An 18,387-nucleotide genomic window follows, 5' to 3' on the forward strand; every position below is an offset into this window, starting at 1 on the left:
GTATAATGTAGCTATAATAATGTACTTTTAATGCTAATGTTTGTGTAGTTTTATAACAACTTTTTCCTGCAAGATGCCGAATACCCTTCTTTTCCTTAAGTCACAGCAATTCAGGATACCATACACTTGCAGGGATGCACCCTACTTTCAAGCAGCATTTCAGGAAGACCAATTTCAGTTTGATTCCCCTGGATTAACATGCATGCTGAAAAGAGAAACTAGTATAAAAACAACTGAGATAAGAGAATGGGAATTTTCCTTGCTACTGTATTGCTTCTGTTTTACACCTTAGCCATTTCATTTGTGAATGATTAATTAAGGTCCAAGTGATTAGATTAGGCAAATGTGCTGAGCCAAACATAATAGGAATGCAGGAGGAAATGAAGGAGAAATGGAAGTAATGGAAAAACCAAAGTAAATATGCAACACGTTTTGCAATTAGATTATTTTTGCTATGTCACGGTAATACAGGTTTATTAGCTTACGTTAAATGCATCTGGCTGAACTGATGACTACAAAATTAACCTTAGAAATCTCTGTATTCAGACTAATACAGATGTTCAGAATAACACAAGATACAGGTGTCTTTAGTCTCCAAGCATACATTGTAGACCTGTAGTAACCAAACTGGTATCTCTTTAAAGAGCACAGATTTTTAAGGATTTACACCTTAAGACAGAAAGAGATGGCTTAGGTCTTCAGACTAGGAGCAAGGGAAAAACTTCGAGCTCCTCACCACTGAGACATTGCCTAACTCCTACCAGAGCATTAGTACCCATTGTATTTTTTGTACACTCGCTGACCCACTTGATCACCTCCTGGAAAGACTCCCCAGTCTCTTCTCATCCCTAATGACAGGGAACATATCATATTTTCTATGATTTTCATCCTCACTTGGACCTGCGTAACTGGAGCTCATAGTTTACTGATGGCACAGGGCACATTTTGCAGGTAATAACTGTTTAAGAGCAACTTTATAGGCAACAAAGGCAAAGAGATCTGGTCTTGCTGAATTCACTTATTTTTGACGGGTAGGCTGGCAATACAGCAAAGAAAAGAAAGGGGAGGGAGAACCAATACTATATTGCTGTTTTTTCTGGAGCTTGAATTAGAAAAAGACAAGTACAGAAGCTGGTAACTGTCCTTACTCCTTGTAATTTTGACTGCTCAGGTGTTCCTTGGAAGAGCTTCTCTAATCATTAACTTTTTACCAGGGGTCATAAGAGGTACCTTCAGTAATGGGAGGTACTTAGGTAAACCTAAGTTATTATTTATGATAAAAAAAAGGTCTTGGACCTTGGTAAACTTGGGAAATTCTTGAAGGCAATTTGATCTATTTTAAACCAAGATTTGCACTGATGATATTGAAAGGCCCCAGCTGAATATATTGTAGGAGGTTTTCAATACAAACAGTGAAGACAGTGGATATTTGAGGAAAATTATGTAAAAATTAGTAAATTAATTTGTGGCCATTGAAAGGAAAATTGAAAATATTAAGGATTTAAAAAAAAAAAAAAGGTTTGATTGAAAACTGAGCTATTTATTTCCCAGTGTGCATTAAAATCACTTTAGACAGAAGTGGAGCTTTCAGAAACCAATAATGATATTTTTCCACAGATTTAATTTTTTTTTTTTTCAAAAATACATTTCAAAGCAGGTAATTAATTGAGAAGTGCCTCTTTCCTGCAAGCAATTCTTATTTTGATGAATACTTTGAATATCTGATGATATTCTGTTGAAAGATTAAAAAATCTTCAGCCACTTCTAGTCATGAAACATGCAGAACTCAAGCCAATGTTAAATATCTATTTTAAATTTGTGATTTTTGTTGTCTATACTACTGTTATGGACACAAGTGACAGCTTAAAAAATGATTGTGCCTCTAAATGCCTCTGTTTTTAAGATGCCTCAGGCTGAAATTCTAAAATGTTAAAAAATCTAGTACCTTAACATCACAGAATTCAAGCATTTGGAATTGATTTGTACTCTTGAAAATTCAATTTGTTGTGTATTTGCTAAAATGAAACAAAAAAATTTATTCACATAAAATAAGACATTGGTTTTGTATTCATAAAAAGTATTTTAAGATGCAGCTTTTCCCTCAGAAGCTGAAACAGCTTTCAGCAAGATATAACTTATAGAATAATCATATTAAACATCTTTTAAGGCAACATATAATGTTCATTCTAGTAATTTACCATAATTAATACATTTTAACTATCAACTCATTATTTTATCTGGAGAGGTAACAAATGACGTACTTTTCCATGACAACATTTCAGTTATTTATCAAATTACCTCTAATACTTCAGTTGCCTTTATCAACTACCTGGAAAAATCAATATCTGATATGACTTTATGGCGCGTAGCAAAGTATATAAGCACGAAGTTTCTATTGCTTGGTCTCAATTTGTCACTTCAGACCATCTGACTGAGAAGTGACTCTTAAATCCTCTTCATTTCACTGTTATCTGATTTGCAGGAATCCAAGACTTAAGCAAACATGTCCAACTCTAGTGAAGCAGAACTCATTCACATGTTTAAGGGGATTCCCTTTACCACCAGGTCTTCTCCAGAACTTTTAAAATCCTTGGATACTTTTGATGCCAGAGAAGACGATGTCCTTTTGGTTTCCTATCCCAAGTCTGGTAAGTTCTACTTTTAGATGTTAATTGCAAAAAGTCTCAATTATTTGTTCTCTGCTTAAACTAGTGGGGAAATGTCTGTGTACATGAAACAGGAAAGGCTGAGCATATGAATATATTTTTCTGTTTGTAAGTGTTCAAGTACAAAAAAAAAAAAAGTGATATTTATTTAAATTTGATCCTTTAATTGAAAATAATTTCATGTGTTTTCATGTTGGAAAGCAAATAAATATTTCTTTCTTGTAAGCAAAATCTGTACTTGAAGGATTTTCCTAAGGACTTTCTACATACAATTATGAGCAAAAAAGACGTATTAAGTTATTTGTATGGATCTTGGCTGTAGATGTATTCATTTCTTATTCCCTCTCTCCCTGCCTCATTGCAGAAGCACATACCAAAGAGGAAGCTCAAGCAGTACTTTCCAAACATGATAAGGAAAAAAACCCAGATAACTATAAAATAAATAACAAAAATAACACAACCATGTCCCAGTTGACAAGCATTTCTCTAATGAGACTGGTTTGGTACCAACATGAACACTTCTCATACAGTTACTCTGTACTACAGCTACAGCCCTAATTTTTCCAGTATTCATACGTTTGGAGTCAATGGGATGATTCAGCTATGTAAAGTTTCTTGAAGCTAGGGGATTAGAAGTATTACTTGTGCACTAGGAAGCTCTTTCAAAATGCATTTTCCACGTTTTCTCAGTAACAAATATTCTTTCCTTTGTTTTTTCCTTAAAATTACTTTTCTGCAGGCACTCACTGGCTTGCAGGAGTTATAACAAAGCTTTACAGTACTCAAGTTACACTAACATCTCCCATTGAATTTGGAGACATTTCCAAACTAGAAGAGCTGAATAAACTCTCATCAAAGAGAATCATTCCAACTCACTTAAACTACAACATGTTACCTGCAAATTTTAAGAATAAAAAATGCAAGGTAAGGCAAAAAGACATAAAAGCAGTAAGATGTGTTAAGTGTCTATTAGGAATCTATTTTGGAAGAAAATTAAGTCTATCTCAGCTGAAACCAGGACAATCCTTATTAATTTTTGAATTATTTACAGTTTCCTGAAGTGGTTTGCTGTGAATTTTGGAGACACAGCTGATCAACTGCCAAAGGCAATATGAGCAGAGATCTGGGCTAGGGACTGTGTTCTGCTCCTGCCTCACTGCTCCCATGGGGTGATTTGTATACCAGGCACCAAAAAAATAATAGAACATCAACATCTTTCAGTCAGAAATATATTATTAAGGATGGGGGGGATGTGGGAGGGGTGTTCTCATGGCCCTGTTTCACTGGAGGAGTGGCTTAGAAAATAGTTCTCTTGAGTAATTATGGTCTGTTCTGTGAGTGAACATACTCTGCCCCTCCTCTTGAAGATTTGCAAAGACTTTTTTGTAAATATCTATGGGGCAAACGGAGAACTGAAATGTGGGAAGCAGATTCAGATCACAGTTCTGAGTTCCTCCTATACTAAGGTGGGAGACCTTTAAAAAATAAGCTCTGGGTCTCAGATTTTATATTGGAAGTTCAGAATTTCAGGATTACTGAGATCCAGACTTTTAGGACACAGCTAGTTTGAATGAAATGTCAAAATTTATGTTTTGCAGCAGTCCTGTGAATGTTAATTAGATATTGGTTTCATGTGTTAGTTAGCATACTGACTCATGAGGTAAAATGAACACAGGTATTATCATTAATACCTGTATCATCTTCATTTACAGATGATCTACATCAGCAGAAATCCAAAAGATACTGCAGTTTCCATGTATCATTACTACAGAGATAACCCAAACCTTCCCACTATAGACACCTGGACTGCCTTCTTTGATTTGTTCTTAAAAGGAGATGGTAAGGATAAATGTTACATTTTCTGCTTGCAGTTTACATTAGCTTATTATGCACAGGAAGAATCAAGAAATATGTACTATGTGAAAACACCCTATTGAACTCCTTCTTCATACATCTTTAGCTGTTGGGTCTTTTTCAGGATGAATTCGAATGCCAAACTAAACAAGAACAAATAGTAAGATACTATCCTCAGCTCTGCAAGGAGACATTTTAATAAGTGGCCACCTTATTTCAGCACAACTGCTCTTTGCAGGGTTTTGCTGTCCTCTGACATATCTGCTTGAAAACCCGGACAAGATACTGGTTTTATTTCTTCCCACAAACGCTCTGAAATCCCTGACAATTTGCTGATTCTGATGTGGATTTGCCTGTGTTAAAACATTTTCAACCTTGTCTTGTGAACCACAGTAACAGGCTGCTTCCCGTCAAGAGTTCATGTTTAAACTGTGAAACAGGAGATGTGCGTATACAGCTCCTCTGCAATGTTAAAGTGTGGGCAATGGGGCACATGGGGAGACCATCCCCAGGCTGCACTGAGAGCTATGCTTTCAGGTCTAGTGCCTTCTCCAGTCTTGAAGACAGCCTTTATTGCACCTTCAAAGGAAGTCTAGATGGTTTCAGAAAGCCCAGCTGCACACGCTCTGATGTGCTGTCTTAATAGCGGGGTCCAAAGACCAAGGACATGAGTAAGATTTTTACGAGTGGCCATTCAGGCATGGAAACTGACAACAGGACCATATTGCACTTATTCACTCCCATTTTTAGTGCTTTATGACTTCTTTGAGGACATGTTCCTCCTAGACAACCATAGTGAAGATAACAGCAACAATGACAGATTGGCTTGAAAACTTTGAGAGAAAAGTGCCATTGCAATCATCAACATTAGAGCTCCAGAAGTCAATCTACCTACTGCCCTGCATAAACTTTGGCTCAGATATTGTGTTCCTAGTTCAGGGCAGCCCTAATGCACATCCTTCAGTGATGTGCAGTATCTTGGCTTGTTTAGTATCAACTCTCAACATATGATAGTGAAAAACATACAAGAGGATTATATTAATCTGTAATTTATCTGTAAATTAGTAGCCACCTTCTATTTCCTGTGTCCTTACATACGGCATAAAAAGGTAACTATGCTGGTTACAACAGAAATTTACGTATGAGGTGATACAGAGCTGTTGGCTTTGCTCCTGATAGAAACATATTAAGGTCATTCAGATCCTCTAGTACTCTTGCAAAGTTAATCTCAGTTCAGAACAAGGGTGAGGACAAACAGTGACAACTATGATGCTGTCCCTGGAGTCTCCGAGGCTGCGTGCTGTACCCCTGAAGCCAACAGCACTATTCTACACTATTGTTGACCACAGTGTGGTTGACCAGGAGAGCATGGTTTAATTGCATACTGTGGAGCACATGTGATTTGCAATTAAACAGTACTTTATATGCAGGAGAGGTCTACGCACTGGAGTATTCAGCAAAATACTTAATTATAACTCACAGTTTGCAACTGCAAACTGTCCCTTACAATATTATATTTTTCTAGTGGTAGTTATAAAGCAGAGTCACAGTTCTCAAGAATGCTAGCTGTGATTGCTCTGTCCAGGCCTCTTCACGTCACCCTACAAGAGGCTTTCAACTCAGCTTTCAATGCAGTCCATCTTCTCTTTCAAGCAGAAGGGTCAGAACTTTGTTTTTTAAAAGAAAGCTGAAATTTAGCTGTCCTCCTATGCCTTCGGAAAAGGAATATTCAGACAAAACAAGGACCATGAGTCAGTTGTAAAACTGTAAGGTATCTATGCCATTAGCTGAATGATGTATTTGCATAACTTCTTTACATAATTCTTTGATGTTTAAAAATAATACAGATTCTCCCCTGCTGGGACAAAACAGCTAACAAAAGCATGCTCCATTTAACAGACTCCTTATTTCATTGCCTAGTGAAGTGATCATATTTCTAGCTGTGACCCCAGTCATAGAGACATTTGCTGAGATGCTCAGATCTGATTAGGTTAATATATCTTCCCTCATTACTGGCCTTTTCTTAGATTTGGAGCCTGTTCCCACTACAGAATCATATCTCAAAATAGTATCTGCATCTTTAATATGAAAAAGTATTCAAACAAGAATGGTAAGCTTAAGTCACTTCACAAAGAGAATGCAATCTGGTTTAGAGGAATACAGGGTATATATTATGAAGGGGTCATTCCCCTAAATGTGTGAGATACCATCAGAGTTATATATGAATAAAATTTATATGAAACTCTTCTACACGTGTTTTCTTTTCAGTTGTCTGTGGATCCTGGTTTGATCATTTCCTAAGTTGGGAAGAACATGAAAATGACAAAAACATCCTGTTTTTATTCTATGAAGACATGAAGAAGGTAAATATCCTCTCTGCTCTTATTTCAGGATGCATTACTTGTAAATTAACATCATTAAAATATCAAAGAGCAAATTATAATGAAAAAAGAGAAAGAAGGAAAATGTGAATGCATGTCTTTGGGCATATCTTCTATTTGCACAGAACTTTATATTAGTGAACTAATTTTGACTGCAGAAGTTATATAAATATCAAATCCTATGAGAGCTGCATTTCATAGATGTAGGAGTGGGACATATATTGCACTGTTTTCCCCAAGCTACAGAAAGAATTTCAAATTCCTTGTTCTTGCTCCTATGGAAAGATCACCCAAGGACATCTGTTGAGGGCTACACATTAACCTGCTATACCTGACATTTCGGGTGACATTTTCATAAAGTAATGTAAGACAACAGAACTACTTATGGTCAGTGGTAATTGTGCTCCCTATATACTAGAAAAGCAGAGGCTTAAGAGGTAGGAAGAAGATTTTGATGAAAGATTATTATGCAGAAACTGCTTTGTTATTCTTTAAAAAAGACAAATGCCAGCAAACTTTAGCTTCCATAGAATGAATTTTTGGGTGTATAGAAAACACTTTCTGGTGTTTCTATTAACATAGCTTTGTTCCTTTTTTAGGAGGGCGGAAGGGAGAGGGAGGGAATCCACTAAGGTATATAAATAAACCAGTTGGATCTGCAGATATAGCGCCTCCAATTAAACAAGCTATTTACACAGAAGCTGAGCTTAAACAATTTCTCTACTCACAATGAAATAAATCTGAGAGACAGGAGGACACTTTACCTGCACTGGGAGTAAAACTGACAATGTAACTAACTGTGTTTGATATCACATACTTAGTATTTACTCATTTTGGGGAGTATGGGTAAGAGGGGAATCAAGTTTACTGCACTCATCATCTACACAGTCCAATAACATCTTTAGCTTTGCTTGCAAGCAAATAAATGTGTGATAAACTTGGTAGGTAATAAAAAGAATCACTTTTGTATCAACTAGAAGCCTGATAATCAGGTCAGAAATATAAAAGCTTCATTTTTCTTGTGTCTCAGGATCTCCCTAAGGTTGTAAAGGACATAATTTTGTTCCTGGGTTTAAACATCAGTGATGATGATATCCAAGACATCTGCAAGAAGTCCTCATTCTCAGAGATGAAAAGAGACACAGAAAAGGAGAACAGCAATCCCAATCACACTGTTTGTGCACTGACATCCAACAGGAAGCTAATTTTCCGAAAAGGTGAGTTCCTTTGGATGGGCTCAACACAGAAGAAGGAGTGGGAATCCAGGCAGAGGTCTCAGTCCAGATCTTTCCTGCACTGTAGTGATGTTTTGAATCAGCCCCAGAAAGCAGTGACAAGATCCTTCAGTTGGAAGCCATTTTAAAATTTACTTTCTTTCTAAGTTCTCTGGTCGCAAACGCAGACTTATGCTAAGGAAGCATGGGGGAGTCTGAAAAACAGTCTGACTAATATTGCTCCGTGGGAGCTTTTATGCTAAAAGAAAAGATTCACAAAGCATTATTCTGTTTTTTTTTTTGTTTTTTTTTTTATCTAAAATTTGACCACTTCAGTCTTTTACAACGTGTCTCGTCTGATATCACCTGCAAAGGTCACTTTGTTTTAGAACAAGCTAGACACATTCCTTCCAAAGGAGACTGCCTGTAACCTTTATCCTCCATACTATCTCTTATCTTATTGAAATGTAGGAAAAAGCATATTGAAAAAGGAATATGCTGACAATGACAACAACAAAAGAGGGGATGACTCAATCACTTGATGGCCTCACAGGTAGCCTTCAGACCCTGGCCAAGCTGGAATCTGTGGTAAAATCTTGAACAGTGCTTAGCTCAGATGGGACTTTAAAATACCCGCAGGAGCTGTTTTCTTGCTGTTTTCTTCCTCAGATTTAAATAAGTAGATCAAACCATCATGTTTAGTTGGGTTTGATTATTTTTACTTAGTTAATTTTTGAACAATAATTGATAGTTTAAAACCAAGAGATGTTTCAATTAATAAATAGGGAAATGCTTTTTTTTACATTTCACTAATTCAGACTGTTTTTATCAGAGCTAAAGCAAATGCCAAAATACAATCTCTCAGCAAAAAACAAACAAAACCTTCAGATACACTTTTCTAAGTCAGTGAACTTTGACAGAAGCATGTTGAAAATTTTTAAAAACACCAACAGTTTCACTTCCAAGTAGTTCCTATGCAAATCCCAGGGGTTTAGCTAGTTGCAGACAGTTTACAGAAGATTTATACATGCACATTTTTCTTCAGACTCTCTTTTCTTGTCTCTGCTGTCCAGAATGCTATTTTAGTTAGCAGTTTTGGGATTGCAGAATCATGGAGTCATAAAATCCCTGGTTGGAAGGGACCTCAGGGATCCTCTGGTCCAACCTTTCTTGGCAAAGTATGACCTAGGCTAGATGTCCCAGCACCCTGTTCAGCCAAGTCTTGAAAGTGTCCAACTTTGGAGAATCCACCTCTTCCCTGAGGAGATTATTCCTATAGCTGATTGTTCGCATGGTGAAAAAAATCTCCTTTAGTCTCCAGTCAGAATCTCCCCAGGATGCAGGGTCTTTAGAGGATGCATTGTACACATTGTCTCATGCAAATATGTCAGTTTAATAAACAATTTCCTGTTTGCTGAAACTGGGTAACAGTTGAAACACTTTACTGAGCATGAGTGTGCGTGGTCACCCAGAAACACCTAACTGCCCCCTTACGTAGTGGGACATCTCTTCTGTAGAAAGCCTTAGAGGCTACGAGTGGGTGTGAGGGTGGGATTCATCTATCAAGTCATTCTGGGCTCCTTTTTTAGGAGTCTTCTTTAGCCAATGGAGACATATGGCTGCTACTGGGGCACCATTCATTTGATGAGTTTTAAACATTGAGTAGGATGAGATGGGCTTCAAAAGGAAGTAATCATTTCCTCTACTGCCTGTGAAAGAGCCAAAGCAGACCTTTAACTGCATACATCTCAGGTGCAGAAGATGCCTCTGCTGAGATGACCAAGAGCTCTAATCCATCTAGGAAACCTGCTGCTCTTCATGTACCACTTAGTTGTTGGCACTAGCCAAGTATGGGACTGAGAGTTAACAGCCTTTATGGATGATGAACCAGCTGCTTCCTTCAGAGTTCCACCAGACCAATAAAACAATTACTTATGATCATGACCTACAACAGAGACTGTGGTTAATAATATATTAACAATTTGTGCCAACAGCGACATTAACCAAACTGGGCTGCATTTAAATAATTTTCTGCACTATATATTGCTAATCTTACTGCTCTTTTTCTGCTCCTGCTCTCCTAGGCACTGTTGGTGATTGGAAGAACCATTTCACTCCAAAACAGAATCGAAGGTTTGAGGAGATATTTAATGAGAAAATGAAGCTCAGCAAAATGGCAAAAAGTCTCACCTATGAATTTTGACTGCATGTGAAGAACAATATCCAGTTATCAACAAACACAGAGCAATTTGTGGGAAATTCTGAATGGGGGCTCCCACTCAGTTTATAAGCCTCCCAGTAGAAGGGATTGTAAACATGAGATTTTGGGGACAGGAAAATTCTGACACTGCCAGAGTTGAACTCAGTTTTCAGTGGGCAGATGTATAAAGTTTTACAGAGTCAGGAGTCAGACTCGTTTTTCCTACAACCAAAACTACCTTATAATTTATTTATTTTTTCCTCTAGAGGGATATGAATGAATGTCTTAGATATAATTAAGGAATTTTATGTAAGATGTTAAGAAAAGAAAACATAAAACGAAACCCATAAGAACGTGAATATATGAAAAGTCTAAACCCACATCATAAGAAAATGACCAAAGATTTGAGCCCGGCCCTGTTCCCTTCTTGATCTATCATGATTTGGAAAGTGCCTATTTTATCAGACTGTTATTGATACTGAAGTTGAAAACTGCGGCTTTACATTTGATAATCTGAAGTGAAGTTTGTTTATAAAATGTCTTTTAAATGTCTTTTTTATATATATAACATGTAGTTATTTGATGTAACATTTCTGGGTTAAGTACTGTATAGTGCTTGTGTTTTAAATGCAACTAATATAACTCTATGTAAACTTCTGCACCATATGTTGAGGAACTACAAACATGTTTTTTTTTTCCATTTGACTTTCTTCCTGCAAAATGCTTGTTTCCAGTGTTTTGATAGGAAGCATTTTACTTCACAGTCCTTGTGCAACAGAACTCAACAGTTCCACTGTGAGAGACAGTTTAATCAGAACATGACTTACTTATTTACCCTGCCCTGATAAGACAGATTTTCCAAGAATCAGTTGTCTGTGTTCATATCTGAGGGCCTGCTCTAGGAACCCAGAAAGGATTTTTCTTCTGGTTTATTCCATGATACATTTTCTGTCCTCACCTTCGATTTGCTTTGTTGGCTGGCTTTAAAGACGCTTCTCCCCAAACTAGATCTCCCCAACCATGCAATCCCAAGGCACCATCAGACAGAAAAAACATAGCAAAAGCTGTTTAAAAAGAAACTCGTGCAGACAAGCATGATTACTCTGACTCTTGTGTGCTCTGAAGGTACACATCAGTAAAACAAGCTTTGTCCTCTGTTTCTGAGGTAAATAAGGTATGGCCTTATTTACAGAGAAACACTAAAGCCTTCTCTAGCCACACATTTCACACTTGCCACACAGCCCTCTTATTTCATACCTTGCTTGTGCAAGCTGACCTACTGATTTTGTGCCATCTTCACAAATGATACAGAAGTTATGTGCTGAAGAAATCGGTGAGAAAAAAGCCGGTTCAACTGCAGTCCCTTGACAATTACCAATTCAACACAATCCAAGCAAGATGCTGCCCTGAGCACTGTTTTATGCAAATGCTCATTTGGAAACCGGAAGTTTGTTTGTGTGCTATGCAATTCTGACACTAAAGTCATATTTTCTCCCACTAAAATGCCATGGACCACCATTACCTTCCTTTCAGGTGCCATTCTAACACTATTAGTAAGTGGCAAGAGATCAGCTAATGACGATGCTTGGACTTTTTACTTAAAGACTTTTTTCTAGCCCTTTCAGTATGGAAAAAAGCCCAAGGATCCTTGGGCAAACAAAGTTTGCAAGCAAGTTTATTAACTGTGTTAAGAAAACCAGCAGCAGTGTATATATTCACCATATGAAACCATGTGTGAAGGGACAGGGTGAGGACGTTCCATGTGCATCAAAGGTTAAAGCATATAGTCCTGAACTGGCTGAAGAGATAGCATTAGAATATAAAGTAGCGAGTGCTTTGCCAGCTGTGGGACCTCTAGCACTGCACTGCAGAGTTAAATGTACTTTCAAAATAAAGATCCTCTCAGTAATTCGTACTCTTACAGCACTTTTAATCTCCAAATACAGCTTTCCTCACGCTTTACGCAATGCAGCCACACCTGAGGTAGAGCACAGCAACTATTTGCAGTGTGTAATAGAAAGAAAGCAGCTTCTGCTAGTACAGCTACAGGGTAGCAGGTTCATGCTAAGCGCTGGCACAGCTGAGGACAGCATAGCAAAACATGCCTACATCAGATGTCCAGAAAGCTAGGCTGGGTACTGTTACTAAAGGATGGGGGTCTCCCAGCAGTTGCCACACTTACCATTTCTTTCATCCTCTTTTCTCTTGCTCTCCCCACTGTGCTGCTACTCCCCCTCCCCTTCCCATGACTGTAGTATAGGGATTCAAACCGAACTTTTCAAAGAATTGTCAGTCTGGCTCCACAGGTCATTTTGACAGGTCACAGAGATGTTAAAAAAATTCAAAACTTCCACAGTAAGATGTAAAAATGACTTTTCCCCTCTCATTTTTCCTTTTTTTTTCCTATGGCAGTTAAAAGTTTTGGAGAGAGGGATATTTCAATCCTACAAAATATAAAAATATTGGTCCAAAATGTACCTAGACCACAGCAACAGTAGGTTTGGAAGAAACAAAGCCCTGTGCAATCTCTATTACATGTAAATGGCTACAATACTGCTTTACTATTTGGGTAATATATTCCTTCTTCCTGATTAAGGGCTCTTCTAAAGACAGATTTAATTAGAGAAGACAGCATTAAATATTTATGCCATCAGAGCTGAGACAAGAGGCTTCTAACCACCCCTTGTTGAAGTTAGCCTGATTTGCTTGCTACCCAGGCTTACCTGGCCTTCAGGTCAGATCAAAAAGAGAGCAAGACCATTTGGAGAGCCAGAACTCCTGTGAGAGGAACATGTGAATCTCAGGCCTTGCTTCAAGGATCTTTTTCCTGAAAACAGCACACAACTAGCTTCTGAAGTGGCTCTCGAAGAAGAAAAGGCGCTCAGATAAACATCCTAGTGACCTGACTTAAAGTTACACTAGTTCTAGTACAGTAAGTTTGATACCTAAAGCAGTTTCTTGGAGGAAAACAATGACTGGTGAAGAAAAAAAAATAAATCTCTCTGAATAGCTTCTTGTGCCTTGTAGATGATGCAAGTGAGTCTGGAGAAATGAGGGGGGGAAAGCAGGTGGGGGAAGGAATCTGAGTCAGATCTGGTAATCTTTGAAACCATAAGTCATAGGAAAACAGAGAAAACTCAAGGCAGATCAATTGGTGGGTTTCTACACTGGGTCTAAGTAAAGCAGAGATGCTCAGGGGATCAAGACAAGGGTTTATGTGTAATCATCTGTCAGTTGGAAAAATAAACATGGAGGAACAGAAGGAATTTCCAGGGGATTGCTTCATGACCAGCTGATGAAAGTCACAGATCACAGACAAAGAGCCAAGGATGCTCCTGCTGCAAAGACCAGTGGGGATGGGGCAGAAGAAATCAAGCCTGGCAGAAAGGGCTGAGCATGGTGGTGAGGACAATCGCTGAAAGATCGTGTTCAGAAAGGGGAAAAAACTGAATGGCTGTGTCACTCTGCTACCAGTTCCAGCTTCACAGGTGACGACAACCCACCCTTTTTCAAGGGACCTGCAACCATAAGACACAATTCTGCAGCAGCTTCTCTACTAACTTGGAGACAGTCCTCCCCTTTTCCTGTATCTGTTTGCCCATCCTGCATACCACAGAGACTATACTGTAGGAAAGAACGGGCAGGGATAGCACGTGTGTGGTGAGACATTGCCCTTCCTGGGCTCCCATGGAAGAGTCTTCTCCTTGGCCAAGCAGTGAGGAGCGGCGGCACCTCATGGCCCCAGCAGGGAACCAGCAGGAGCTCCCTACAGCTGCTTCAGTGAAAATCCCAGCAACATAAAAACATGAAGTCAGAACTTACGTTGCTGTGCCTCCTTCTGTCCTTTTTCCAAACTGGTCTCACAGGCCAATGCTAAGCAGAGAAGCAGCTGCCTTGGAAGCAGCTACCTTGGAAACAGCTGCAATCCCAAGGCACCAGACATGTCCACTCTGGTGTGGGCTTCGCAGCCGCTCAGGCTTTCTGCCAGTAAAAGGGGAGCAGAGCTGCCTCTGAAAGGAACAGAAATGCTTGCTCTTCACTGACATCTATTGACTGCAGTATTTTAACCACAAAGCTCTGCACAAGAACTAGGAATTCATTTTTGCAGGATGCTCAAAAACAGCACTCTAAAGGGAATCAGACACAGGTTTGGGGGGAGCAGGTCTGTGTCTGTGTACCTAGGGACAGTCCTGATGCACAGCCTGCTTATGAACTCTTTCATTTCTGACTGCCTGTGTCTGCAAGACTTTACCCTGGAATGACCAATCCGCACCACTCAGAATCTACCAGCAGCCACAGTAGAGACAGGACAATGGGACAGATGATGGCACTCCCATATAAATAAATATAAATACTGAGGATTAATAAAATCAGATTTTCCTTTTCTGCCTGCAGGACCTTTCACTAAAACAAAGGATAAAAGTGGTTTGTTGTACTCTGTCATTTGTGACCTTGGTAAACTACTTAGACCTAACCCAACAGCCAGGTAGGTGTCACTGTGCTGCAAAAACTGCAGTTAGTTGCCTAGCTACTTAAGAGGGAGGAGGAATTAATTAGTCTGCAGCATTGCCTGCTGGCTAAATTAAGGATTTACCTATATTATAATAATAATAATTAAAAACAAAAGGTACAGCATGACTTCATTAGCAGGTGAATGAAATGCAGTAAGAGCTAGCTCATGTATCTCTGTGCTATCCAAACCCAGACACCGATGACAGTACCTTAACTGAAGCAGCCCAGAGGTTAGCTCCCCTGCTTCTCGGCAGGGGCATCAGTACAGATGCACTGCAAGGCACAGATCCTGTTAGCTTGTTCTCGACATTGCTATGCACTTCCTAACTGCAAGGTGCTCAAAGTCATTTAGTAAAAACCTAGCAGGGTATGAAGCATGCAAGAATAAGAAGTAAAAAGCAGTATGGCTTGCAGACAGCCCACAGATGTTTTACAGTGAGAGTGCACAAAAGATATCAACAAATGGCAGAATTCATAAAATTGAATGAATCCAAAGACAGATCATGAAAAACATTCTGAAGTAAGCTCATTAAGTCAGATTAATTGGAGTGTTTTATATTTGTCTAAGTCAATTATTTCATCCCATTCTTCAGTTTTTTAGATTGGGCTTCACCAAATCAATCACAACACTTAGGAAGGGCATCATTGATCAGAAAGATCAGTGACTGATGACACATCCCCTTCCAACTTGAGACTGTGCTGCTGAGGACAAGATGTAACTAGGAAAAAAAGGTGTGAGAACAAAACCAGCCACACTCTTATGTAGACTGTACAGGCAATAAAACCTTGTGCAACTACAGCCTTAGGTAGAAGTTACACCCCTGAAGAGACTATATCCACATTTAAGACAAAAATGGCCGTGTTAGCTCAGATATACATCAATTTAGCTCAGGAACTTGTCTGCAAGAGTATGTGAGCAAACAGGACAAACGTGGTATTTTCCTGAATATTCTCCCAACATCCAATTACGTTTTGTCCAAGAACTTCATGAACAATTTACCATTAGTATCTATGAACAACAGATGTTAATTCAGCTTATGTCATGCGCTTTTACACAGTTCTGTGTGTGTACTTCTGCCTTATTTACAGTGAGTTTTGAGGATTAAAGGATTAATTCCTATTGGCAATAGCAATGCCATGTCCTGATCCACGCTGTGTCAGAGCTACACACTGACATTTTAGAATGAGCGTTTTAGAATGTATATTCTGAAATAAGGCTAAAAATTCACTTGGGTATTTCCTGTACGAGTAAGAGGAGGAAGAAACCAAGGCTCAGAACCAGAGGAATCCTATCAAGTGTCAGATTCATGGAACACATGGCCAAAGGCCATTTTAAGTATGCTTACAGACATTTATTAAATGTCCATAAGCCATGTCCAGCTATGGAAATTCCTGAGCTGCAAACGTTTTGAGGCCACAGGAAAACTGGAAAGCACTGCCTAACACAACACAATAAATTCATATTCCTTAGGCATATGCTGTTGGTCTCTGCTAGTTTGTTCGGCAGTCTTTCCCTGTTAGACATCTAACACAACTCCCTGCAGCCCTCCTTCTTCCAAATTGAAGAATTCTTACCTGGTTGTCGCTCACACTGAACCCGATTCCTTCGTCATCCATTTTATCCTCCCACAAACCATTTGAGTACTACAACCTCTTTAACGTGCATGAAACAAAACACAGTGTTTAAGATACATGTAAATCACTGACTTATACAGTGGAATAATTACTTTTATCCTTTTTTATCTTTGTGCTCTTAATTCCTAAAATTCAGTTTGCTTTTTTACTGTTAGCTGTTCTTTACTAACCTAAATGATTTGGTATCATTGCCTCCACATTGCTCACTGCTCATTCCCTGTAACACCTTTTTTTTTTTTTATAAGCAACTAAAAAAATCCTTCCATCTGCAAAAAGAAATAATGGCACCCCTTTTAGGGAAGTGGTCTGTAATGCCATGGAGGTGTGGGAGACAGCTATAGAAGGGGGCTGCTCTCAACTGTTTCCCTTTCCTCCAGTACCTAGCAGTGGGAAAAGCTCTACTAAAACAGAGCCACATACACAAATGCATCTAGGATCACCAATGGGGACAGACAAACCTATCTGAGAAAAAGAGAGAAACAAACGTACCAACCAAGGATTTTTAAGACAAGTGCATTAATGACAAGATTTTTCTAACTAACTCATCTATGCAACAGGTTTCTCCATAATGGTGGCTTTCTTCCACTGGACATACTTTATTATTGCTCTTAGAATGCTGACATTTAGGATAATTAATCCTGCTGGGTATAAACCAAACTCATTTGGAGTTATTTCCGGAAACAGGAAATAGTGTTTTAAGAGAATACTAATAGAAAATATAATTAAAAAAAAAAAAAACCAACAACAGAACAACCATCTTACATAGGCTCTGGAAAAGATTAACTAATGTGTGCTCATGGTTTAAAATTATTAAGCAGCTTAAATCACCAAGTCTCATAAAATCTCTTTAACCTCAAAAGGTTGAGCGATATATAATTCATATCGATCTGAAATGAACTAAGGTCAGAATACGTTGGATTACCCTACGGGAAATAGCACAGAACTGGAGAGAAGCACACACTGAATAGAACAAAGATCATATAAAAATAAATTAATGGATCCAGAAGTAGGTGAAGGGCTAACCACTGCTCCTTGTGCCAAAGTGTTACCAACACTCATATAAAAACATCTCTGCATTTATTTTTGATTCATGCAGAAATTTTGGGTAAAGACACAATGTATACGGAGTACATTCAGCAAGCAGCTGAAACATTAGAAGAGTTATTGATTCAAACAGTAAGCTAAAAACAGTACTGCCAGCTCATATTTTTATTACAATTGCACTTACTCATTTTTGCTTTCTCTAACATAAAAGGAATGGGAATCACAGTCATCTTGTTTAAAGCAATCTATTCACAGTGAACTCTTGTTGAAATTTAAGTCAGCAAGTTATGGATAATGACACAAAGTGAAGTAATGAAAAAACTTGGCCAGTTCTGTGACATTATCAAACCTGAATTGATCACTGAGTCTGGACTTCTGAAGCTTTACCACATAAGTCTATAAAACTAAATAATCCATCTCGCTGTACCAAAGTCCACAGTTCAGTCTAAAATGTGTCTCTCCTGTTATCAAAGTTCATAGGATTTATCCAGCACAGAACCCTAAAACTTCACTGACAAGAAATACTTAAATGATAAGTTAGAGCTGATTAGTAAACTATTCATCTGTTACTCTTCCTACTGCAGATAAACAGTAAAAGAAATTCAGTTTAAAATTTTCCTTCGTAAAAGGAAGTAAACACAAATTTAATCAGAGGGCCATCTGTCGGGTGATATTATAGTGGGAGTGCCTATTTAGCAGAGAAACAAAATGTCAATCCATTATCAAAATCAGTAGCAATTACCTGTGTACCACAGCTATTTTTTATTTTTTAGCATAACCCAAAGCAGAACTTGATTCACTGATAAATACTAGGATTGAAAACTGATGCTTATTTTTAGAGTCAGTTCTATGAATTTTTACAGAGACCAAGTTCTTTAAAG

General features: G+C 38.4%; 1 protein-coding gene across 1 annotated transcript; it reads left to right on the forward strand.

Annotated features, from left to right (window-relative positions):
* The first annotated feature begins 2,429 nt into the window (after positions 1-2,429).
* On the forward strand, positions 2,430-10,336 carry LOC134162676 (sulfotransferase 6B1-like). The gene is made up of 6 exons (XM_062616858.1): positions 2,430-2,648; positions 3,406-3,590; positions 4,379-4,505; positions 6,789-6,883; positions 7,932-8,118; positions 10,200-10,336. Exons 1-6 carry the CDS (start codon positions 2,504-2,506, stop codon positions 10,316-10,318), a joined length of 858 nt encoding a protein of 285 aa, XP_062472842.1. The 5' UTR covers positions 2,430-2,503; the 3' UTR covers positions 10,319-10,336.
* Positions 10,337-18,387: the final 8,051 nt, after the last annotated feature.

Source organism: Pezoporus occidentalis, unplaced genomic scaffold, assembly GCF_034315485.1.
Source record: "Pezoporus occidentalis ecotype Australia unplaced genomic scaffold, CSIRO_AGI_Poc_V1 ctg19, whole genome shotgun sequence".
Lineage (NCBI taxonomy): Eukaryota > Metazoa > Chordata > Aves > Psittaciformes > Psittacidae > Pezoporus > Pezoporus occidentalis.

What these genes read in the sequence shown, in the direction of transcription:
- LOC134162676 (XM_062616858.1), top strand. Translation starts at nt 2,504, where the DNA reads ATGTCCAACTCTAGTGAAGCAGAACTCATTCACATGTTTAAGGGGATT. An exon ending in TTTGTTCTTAAAAGGAGATG is followed by an intron (nt 4,506 to 6,788) that starts GTAAGGATAAAT and finishes TTTTCTTTTCAG; the next exon opens with TTGTCTGTGGATCCTGGTTT. An exon ending in GAAGCTAATTTTCCGAAAAG is followed by an intron (nt 8,119 to 10,199) that starts GTGAGTTCCTTT and finishes CTGCTCTCCTAG; the next exon opens with GCACTGTTGGTGATTGGAAG.